Below are 9,712 nucleotides of genomic sequence, written 5' to 3'. Positions count from 1 at the left end.
GCGCGGAGCGGGGCGGGGCCCGCCGGTTGCCGTGGCGACGCGAGCGGCCGAGCCCCCGGGCGGCTCCCGGGGAGACCCCCCGCGCCGGGCGGGCCCGGGTGGCGGCCATGCCAGTGCGTGCGGCCGGTGCTGAGTCAGGAACGGGCATACCCAAATCCCCCTTCGACACCATGGAGGAGCTGGAACACACCTGCCCACAGCCGCGCCTGGTGAGTCGGGCCCGGCCGCGGCCCGCCCGTTCGAACCGCCCCGGGTGCTGCGGGGCCGCTGGGCCGGGGGCGAGGGAGGGAGCGAGCGAGCCCCCGGGCGGCCGATGCCGCCTCACTGCGGGTCCCTTTGTGCAATGCCAGGGAAAGGGCGAGCGAAGGCTGTCAGAGGTGGGCCGTGCCGTGCCGTGCCGTGCCGTGCCGTGCCGTGCCGTGCCGTGCCGGAGCTCGGGGCGGTGCGGTGACAGCCAGGCAGGATTCCTGGTCCACCCGTTAGAAACCCGGTTCCCCCGCGCTCCCGACGGGTCCGGGCGCGCCCGGCACCGGCGCTGGTGCTGCATGTATGCGGGTGGCGGGAGCGGCGGCGGGAGGCGTGTGGTGGCCAAGCCGCGTTACGATCTAAAAAGCTTCCCGCGGTAACACAGTAGTGAAGGCAGAGGAGCGGCTTGCGCCCCAAGGAGCCGGCGGCGGGCAGCGATGGCCGGTGCCAGCCTCTCCCGGTGCCAGCCTCTCCCGGTGCCAGCCTCTCCCGGTGCCGCCCCCACCGGGAACCGCAGCCCCCGGCGGCTCCTCAGTGACCGCCCGGCCCCGCTCTGCCCGGCGGGCCGGCTCTCGGTCGGGTTACTGAGCCCAGGAATGGCAAATCCCGCTTTTCTCAACTTTCAGAGTCCGGTGAGGAATTGCCCGTTCGATTCGGGATGTGTAATGAAGAAGAGAGTTTCGGAGAGCTGCGGGTTTTGGGGGGACAGGACAATGAGGGAGGGCCGGGAGAATGGTACTTAAAATAACTCCTCTGATGTTCTTTGCTCAAAGACTCCCTCAGACCGTGAAACAACTTTACAAGGCTGCAGTACTCCAAGAGTAGAGGTTCTGAGAGTTGTCCTTCTTTTTATATGCTCATTTGAAATGTTTTGAGTGTTTCCTTCCTTCTTGTTTGAATCTGTTATTATTCCCACCAGGAAAGATCTCTCCTTACCCCAGCATGGTATACACCATTGGCAAGGTGGTAAAAAGTTAATAACAGCAGTACAAAAATGCAGTCACACAATTGTGGAGGCAGTGTCAAGATGTAAAAATTCATGATGTATGCAACAGTTTAGTCCTGGAAATTAGATCATTTAACACCAGAATTCAGTCGCAGTGCTAATTAAAACATATTTAAACATCAAACTTCAGTAATTAAATTCAACACTATAGTTGAAACATTGTTCTAATATGACAAGAAATAGCAACGGTCATTGGAGCTGACCTAAATTAATGTTTTCTTCTTGCTCATGTTATAATTAGATTCAGCTTTAAAGAAGACTGTTAATTTGTTCACGGAAAACTTTTGGAACTGTTTTAATAGGGAAAGTTAGCTCAGGTGTAGTTACTGCAGGGTGTTGGTACAGGCTGTCTAAGATTTCTCTGACAAAAGCTCAGATATAACAACCTGTTTGAATATATTACTCTGGGTAGTCTGACATTTTAAAAGATTTTAAAGAAAGGAGTGACAATATGATACCAGTATTTACAATATCATGCATTCTAGTATAATTCCTGTGGAAATTAAGGTGACAGAGTACATGAAAGAAACAGGAATTCATTACAATGTTTTACATCTTCCTAACTACCAATAACGGACAATGGAGACATTTTAAATAAGTATTTGTGTAAAGTGTGCCCTTATGAAGTGATACATCATCAGTTGTCAGATCTGTGTTATCTTCAGGCTAAAAAGAAAATTGTCTGGTGAAGTATAATGCAATACACCAAACTCAAGAGCACAGGGAGTGAGGCAAACAAGTGTAGTGAAGCAGTGTCTGTATTGAGAAAAATTAAGGGCAGGTATTCTGAAGAGTTAAAGTGAATCACCCCTTGACAAATGGTCTAATAACATGGTCATCAGGTTCCTATGAGATCTTTTTTTAAGATCTTCAGTACTTGGTCTGATCTCATTTTTTGAAGGCAGCATGTGCAGTGGTGAGCCAGTAACCTTGTCACCTAGATTATTGGTGTAAAGGGAAGAGGGTGTCTCAGGTAACATTGTAGTATCGTTTGGACCTCAGGATGGCTTTGGTACCTCAGAATGATATGACTGGTAGCAAGTTTGTGATATTTACAGATGACTTTTTAATGCTGTTCATTAGTTCTCACGTCTAAAATTAATTATTTGGGCTTTCAGGTTATTTAAGGCTAAGTTGTAGGGAGCAGTTTTACTTGAGAAATCACCTCAAATTTTAGAAGGTGAAAAGGAGTTGGTTCTTTTCTGAAACTGTTGTCGTCCTTTTAATTGAAACAGGATTTATTTCTGTAAAGCCTTAAAACTGTGAATATTTTAGATGGATATGTGCCATTGGACCTCTGATTTTAGGCTATGAAGTCTCCTAGCTTGTCAGGAACTGTCACATTAGGACTAAAGAACCTGTGTCCTTCAAATATCAGGAAATTAGGGGACATTGAAGGCAATTCTAGGGAAAGTTTCAATGTGTATTGAAACCTGATGTTTTCCAGTGCCTGGTACTGTTGTAATTATAAATTGCCATTATTTTTTCCCAGTACACTCTGCGCGTTTTCTTAACCAGCCGAAGCATTAATGAGGGTTTGTGTGGCTTCAGTCAATTCCTCTGCTCCATCTCTGACTTAATCTTTGCCTTCTTTATGTTCTCAACTTCCTTGTATCTCAATGCCAGGAAAATGCCTCTCTGAGTGACCCCATGTATCTTGGTCTCAATACACAACAGTGAAATAAACACATCAGAGTCACAGCTTTTATCCACAGTGGTGATTTTAGGAGTTTTGTAGTCAAGGAAAAAACCCTCACAAATAGCATTTCTCCAATTCTGGTTTGCATCCTTTTGCATTTATCTCTTTTCTTATCTGGACCAAACTATAGTGTTAGGTCACTTTCTCATCTGCTGCGGTCCCATTCATATTTTTGAGCCTTGGAATACCCATGGTTTGGTCATGTTTGGGATAAACATGACCTCTGGTCATATCATGCCACACATTGATGGTATGGCAGTTGTCCCTGGATAACTTTCAGTAAGCTGCAGAGTGCTGCTGGGCTGTGGATCTCAGCCTGGGAATCCTGCCCTTAGGGCTTGCCCATATGCATCACTACTAAAAAGGAAAGCTCTTAGTTTAACCAAGAAATACTGTAGCAGGAAATACCAAAGAGGAAATGCAAAACCTTGTGAGATTAATTGCTTATTTTTTTATAATATATTTATGTCACTTGGGATCAAGAGTTTGACTTTAGTCCCATGTGTGTAGCTCCTTGAAGGACCAGTGTGTCCTTTGAAAATTAGCAGTCATCACCTGAGAGAAACAAACAGGCATTTCAACACACTTTGTTCAGGAAGACAATTCCATGCAACACCTTTCATAAAAGAAAACAATGGCAGTTTTTAAGGACTGTGCTGCAGATTAAAGAAACCCAAATATACACTGAAAGTTACTTGAAAACAAACTTCAGAATGTACTGCTTGGCATTGTACTTCATCTTTCCCTTGAACACACTGAGAGCTTCTTTTTATTGTATTTCATTGTATTTCATGGCTCTGTCATGCAGGGCAATGCAACATACCTTTCCATCACAGTACTTAATTTAAGGAACCAGGTAAGATAACCCACCTGAATTATCTGGGATGATCTACAGGGCAGGAGAGGGAGTAGATAGGTAGATATGTGGTTGGTTTGGCCTGTGCTCACAGGCACATCAGTGGGTACAGGGCAAGGCTGGAGAAATTAGGCAGCTGTTTTCATTAATTTAAAGTGAATCTATCTTTAAGATGATGTGAAGAAGCAAGAAGTGCTTTTTGTTCTGTCTGCTCTGCCCTTATGCTATTCCCAAAATACTGGGCTGTTCAAGGGTGTGACATCCATGCTACCCTTGGATGTCTGTTCCCAGGCAGCTGCAGCAGTGGCCAGATCTCATTTCTTGTACAGAAAGTGATGTCAGGGTCCTGTGTGGAAGTACCCAAATAGTTTATCTGGGACCTTTTTCCATAATCATTGTAAGGACAGACTAGCTGGATACTTTGTCTATCCATATGGCAGATAAAACATGTTCTGCCAAGGCACTGCAAGTGTTGTGGCCATTTGAGGTTCCCCCTTGCAATCCCAGCCCTGCTCCAAAGCCCAGATTTACTGCTGTAGTGCTGTGAGATTCAGAGGCTACAGGCTTTTACAGGTCAATAGGAATTAGGTATTAAGTATCTTGGGGCACTGGATCTACAGTAGTTGGAGAATGAGACTCAAGTACAACTGAATATGACAGATCTCACATAATTTTAGGTATCTGGTGCTTTAGCCATTTTGTTTATTTTCTTGATATTTTATAAAAAATGAGAGTACATTAATTCAATTTTTTCCCAGTTCCTCAAGTACATTTGGAAAACACTTGTTTTTTTTATTTTGTTGAAGAGTAGAGGAGCATATTTTAGTGTTTGCATACACTGGAGCTTTATAATGGTTCAAGGAGTCACTCTACTTCTTTAGACAATTTCTTGTTGCTGCTGTTAAGCAATGAATTCAAACACAAAATTCAAAATAATTGCAAGGAAGGTATGCATGCCTTGGATTCCTGTATTTTCATCCCTTCATATTTACAGAGAATATTTTAAGAGGTTCTGATGCAACCCCTGGAATAATTTCGGTATTTTATTTCCATGAGCTTTCACAGATCTTCATATTCATCTTTCCTATATCACTGGAAGGCAATTTTAATTGGAGGAACCAATGATTAATGTTGGGGGGATTTTATTGTGGTTAAGAAGTATCTCATGCATCTGTTTCTCTCTCACGTGATGTTATGACAGGGGGTCTGCCATCTGTTTACTTCAGTGTGAAATTAAGCATCAGTAAATTTGTAAATAGCCTTACATTTAAGGAACCCAAAATTACTTTATTTGCCTAAATATTTATTTGGTCCTTTAGAAGTTCAGGTTTTGCTCTGAATTAATTTTCGTTTTCATCAATGTTGGCTACTATATAAAACCACAAACCCATAAAAACATGCCAAGTAAGGTTTGTGCTTGGGGACATTGAGCAATTTTTCTGCACTTAAAAAAAAAGAAATTGCCCATAGACATGAAAAATCTGGTAAGATTTCCCCTTCTTGCATCAGAAGACATGCAGCTTATATATGTTCTGAAATGTCACCCCAGGACATACAGTTTCTGCAAAAACTAATTGCAATACACATTTATCAGATACACAGAACCAGAGATATCTTTTCAGGAATCAGAAATGACCCATAAACACAGGGAGAAAACATTACATTCTATATATTGCATTCTGTGCTTGCAAATGCACTGTATTTTAGAAACAGATTTTATTAGGAGAATATTACCAACTTCTTAAACTGTGCTGTTGCCATTACTACAAAGATTTGTATCATATCTTTAAAAAGGAGTGGAAAAACATTGTAAATAGATTTTCTCTGCTCCCTCCTCAGGAACATGGACAACATTATAACATAATATATGTATAAAATATAAAAACAACTCAGCATGTATGTGGATATGGAGCAGAAGAAATACAAAATTAGGAGGCAAGTACTGACTAAACAGGCAATAATATGTGTAGTGTATACTCACACATCCACAATCCTGCACAAACAGATAGACAGCCATAACTGTCGATCCCAGTGTGTCATTTGTTTCCATGTAATCTGCTTTCATGTTTTACACACATATAAACAGATGGTATAAAGTGAAAACCTCTTGAGAAATGCACTGGATGAATCAGGGATCTTCTAAAGAAGCCCATCGCCCTCCCTATGGGAAAATTGATCTTCCCAGAGTTTTCCTGCTGACAGCTGAGGGACTGCAGAATATGTATCTCCTGTGCAGGAGGAAAAAAAAGGTTGGGGTTTTTTTTGCTTCTTCATAGCTCTGTTTCTGAGTAATGGTTTATACAAAATGCTGTCCTATGTCCAACATGAAATAATTGATAAGTGTAACGTATCTCTGTAAAGATGTACAAGTAGAGATTGATTATTTGGCCAAATTCACCCAATAGTTTAGCTGAGGTGATATATAACTGTATATAACTGATACAGAGTTGCTTTCAGAATATTAACCCTTACCTGTGTTAAAGCAAAGTTTGGTTCTTTCACCCTCTATATATCAGGTGAATTTGCAGATGACACTAAGTGGGGTGGGAGTGTTGATCTGCTTAAGGGTAGAAGGATCTACAGAGATATCTGGACAGACTCATCAATGGGCTGAGGACAGTTGCAGGAGCTCAATAAGGGAAGGTGCCCTGTCCTGCCCTTGGATCACAACAACCCCATGCAACATTACAGGCTGGGGGAGGAGTTGCTTGAGAGCTGTCCAGCAGGAAGGAAACTGGGGTTGCTGGTCACCAGCCAGCTGACCATGAGCCAGGTGACTAAGAAATTCAATGGCATCTAGCCTGTATGAGCAACAGTGTGGCCAGCAGGACCAGGGCAGTGATTGTCACCCTTACTCAACACTGGTGAGGCCACACCTCGAGTACTGTGTCCAGTTCTGGGCCCCTCACTTCTAAAAAAGATACTGGAGAGCTGGGGTGTATCCAGAGAAGGGCAGCAAGGGTTGTGAAGGGTCTGGAACATGTCCTGTGAGGAATGGTTGAGGGAGCTGGATTTGTGTAGTCTTGCCAAGGTTCAGAGAGAAGCTCATTGCTCTCTACAACTGCCTGAAAGGAGGGTGTAGTGAGGTGGGGGCTGGTCTCTTCTGCTGTGCCTGCAGTGGGTGGACCAGAGGAAATGGCCTTAAGCTGAGACAGAGGAGATTCAGATTAGATGTTAGAAATTTTTTTTTTCAGTGTTAGAGTAGTCAGATATTGGAATAGGTTGCCATGGTATATGTGGAGTCAGCATCCCTGGAGGTGCTCAAGAGGCATCTGGATCTGGCACTGGGTGATGTGTTTTGGTGGTTTTGGGGTTACAGTGCTAGTGCTGGGTTGACATTTGGACTGGATGATCTTAAAGCTCTTTTCCAACCTTCATGATTCTGTGATGCTAAACAGTAATGTACAAGTAAAAGAAACACGTAATAGATGTTCCAAATGCAGGAGCCGGTGTTAATCACCACTGAATTGATCAATAAAACACAGAGTGGCATTAGAGCACTGGTTATGGATTTTTAGTCTGTTGACCATGGGCAACCTTCAGCACTACTCCTGGGCCAGCAAGCACTTGCCACTGGGCATTGAGTTGCAAATGCCCCACAGTCAGTTTGGTTCTTGGTGATGGCTGCAGGCTGATGAGTGGCAACCGGTGCACCTTTGAAGGAGCCTAGATAAAGCTTCTTTATCTAGGAATACCATGTATCACTCCTCAGTGCTGGGATATCTGGCAGCTTTCCTGTCTGTAGCCATCAGGACCAGAGAACATCACGCTCCATGGGCTGCACAGTGCCTTGCTTTCAGTGAGTCCTTCCTGGCCACTGGCATGCAGAGCTCCTTCCAGCCGTACCAGAGGAGCAGGCTCAGGTGGATAAGTTGCCAAGGGTTGTATTTCACTTCCAGCTGGTGTTCATGCAGTTGAGGTGCTTCTTTGGCAACTCTTTCACTTGAACTCTGCTTGACTTGGGGCCCATCCTACCTCTAGGATGATTTTGTTTTCTAAGTAATGTGTTCCGGTTCAGTCAGAAGTCATGGCTGTCATGCAGGAATCTTGTCACAAAATTATTTGGCCTTTTGCAAATATTAGACTTGTTTACATAATAGTTGTTCTACTTTCATAGTCTATGGATCTCTGCATATATATATGATTATGCTTCTTGAAAAGGCAGTGGAAGCTGCTTTTCTTCTGCAGTATCTTCAATTTGTAGTTGTGTCTTGTACTTAACAATTATTAGACTTAATACTAATGGTGAACAAGGTATATTTAATTGAAGGTAAAGCCCAGAAAGAGTAATAAAGGTAATTTGAAATGCTTGCAAACAGAATGCTGAAGTTACTGTTCTTATAAGGTTAGTTTGCCATATTTTTAGTTTACATCCACCTCTCTGGGTCAGCAGAACTGTGAGACAACACACTAGACTTTTTTTGATACTGGCATTGATATTAGAACTGTTTGTAAAAAGTTTACTAGGAAACAACCACCAGTAACTTTCAATGACAACCTAATTGCTCATACATTTACCTGTTTGGGTCAAGGTTACTGGCCCAAACAGGTAGGAGACAGCATGGTTTTTCTTTTTTTCATTGTTTGCTCCCTGAACATCTAAGAGAAGACCTTGGTAGTCCTTAACACCAAATTACAAAAAGTGTTCATGCCTCAGAAACTTGGCACATATTCACTTTGCGATAGTTTTGATAGGTTTTTTTTCTTAAATATTCCTTGAAACTGTTGTCAGTGTTTCCTGCTTTGTAATTATTGTTTCCCAATATCAGGAGCAAGTTGCCAAAATAATTGTTCCTCATATGAGTAGACCTTATCCACATGATTTGTTCCAGTAAAATCACTTATCTGTTTAAAATACTGCCTTTGAGACAAAAGGTGCCTACAGCATCAGACTTCCCACAGAATTTCCTTCCAGTTTCATTTTTTCAGAAGCACAGGCCCAGCCTGCTTTATCAAGTGTTGCCTCTGTAGCTGTACTGGTTCATGACCTAAATTTCATTGACCTTTGTGGATAGAAAAATCTTAGATGACAATACAACTTTACCAATAGGAGGAAAGAAGGTATTGTTGCATGAATTTAAGAAAAAAAGCAGTAGCTCCTTCCATTAGCTGTGTTTCCTACAGTCACCCTGCAGGCAGAGTTACAAAGTCAGGTGCACTATGGCTGGGATGGATCTACATTTGCCTGCTATTAGAATGTTGCTGCCTTCCTTGCTGCTGTGTAAAAAACCCAGCCCAACTATCAAACATACAGAAACCAAGCAAACAACAACACAACAGGGTCTGAACAAAAGAGAAGGTGTGGGTGTGCCTGTGTTCTTGACCTGTTTTTTCAGTGGTAGGACTCTACAAATCCCCAACTACTTTCCTTTTAATCACTAGAAACACAAGTATGAGTGTTTATCTTATGCCTAGGAGCTAAGTTAAATGGCTACAGTAGCCTAAGAGACTGTAAAGGGTGATAATAAAAAGGCAGCATCAAGATGAAAATAAGGTGCTTCTAGCTGTCATGTAGGGTTTCTTCATGGAATGTTGTGGCCCCAGAACCAGCTCAGGGCTACTGACCAGACTCATCTCTGGGCAACTGTCTCAGCAAATAGAGCTGTGGGTTACAAAGATGCTGCTGGTGCATATGGAGCTGTGAGGTGCTTGCTGAGAGAGCCCCATTGTCTACCTTCTATCTTTTAATGTCCTGGAGCCTATTGAACACCATTCAGTTCTTTTGCAAATTTCCTAGAAAGCAAGTAAGACAGTATTTAAACTTCTCATAGAATGAACAGCTTCTAATACAAGGGTTACTAAAAATGATGGTTTCCCATACTTTCATTTTACTGAATGCTGTGTTTTCATTTCCAGGAAACAGGACTCTTATTGCAAGAACTTTTTATCATCTTCTGAAGTAAAT

General features: G+C 42.9%; 1 protein-coding gene across 5 annotated transcripts in view; it reads left to right on the top strand.

Moving 5' to 3' along the window:
• Positions 1–9,712, top strand: part of PCYT1B (phosphate cytidylyltransferase 1B, choline) — a 28,675-nt gene continuing 18,963 nt past the window's right edge. For 2 of the 5 annotated variants that reach the window (XM_079315362.1, XM_079315363.1), the window contains exon 1: positions 1–209. In XM_079315362.1, the coding sequence (XP_079171488.1) occupies positions 108–209 (102 nt within the window). In that variant the 5' untranslated portion in view covers positions 1–107. The remainder of the gene's footprint in view (positions 210–9,712) is intronic. The other 3 variants (XR_013775490.1, XR_013775491.1, XM_079315361.1) reach the window with 2 other exon arrangements.

This window comes from Erithacus rubecula, assembly GCF_903797595.1.
Source record: "Erithacus rubecula genome assembly, chromosome: 1".
Lineage (NCBI taxonomy): Eukaryota > Metazoa > Chordata > Aves > Passeriformes > Muscicapidae > Erithacus > Erithacus rubecula.
The sequence above is the reverse complement of the archived record's forward strand: the minus strand, read 5'-3'. Positions and strand labels throughout refer to the sequence as shown.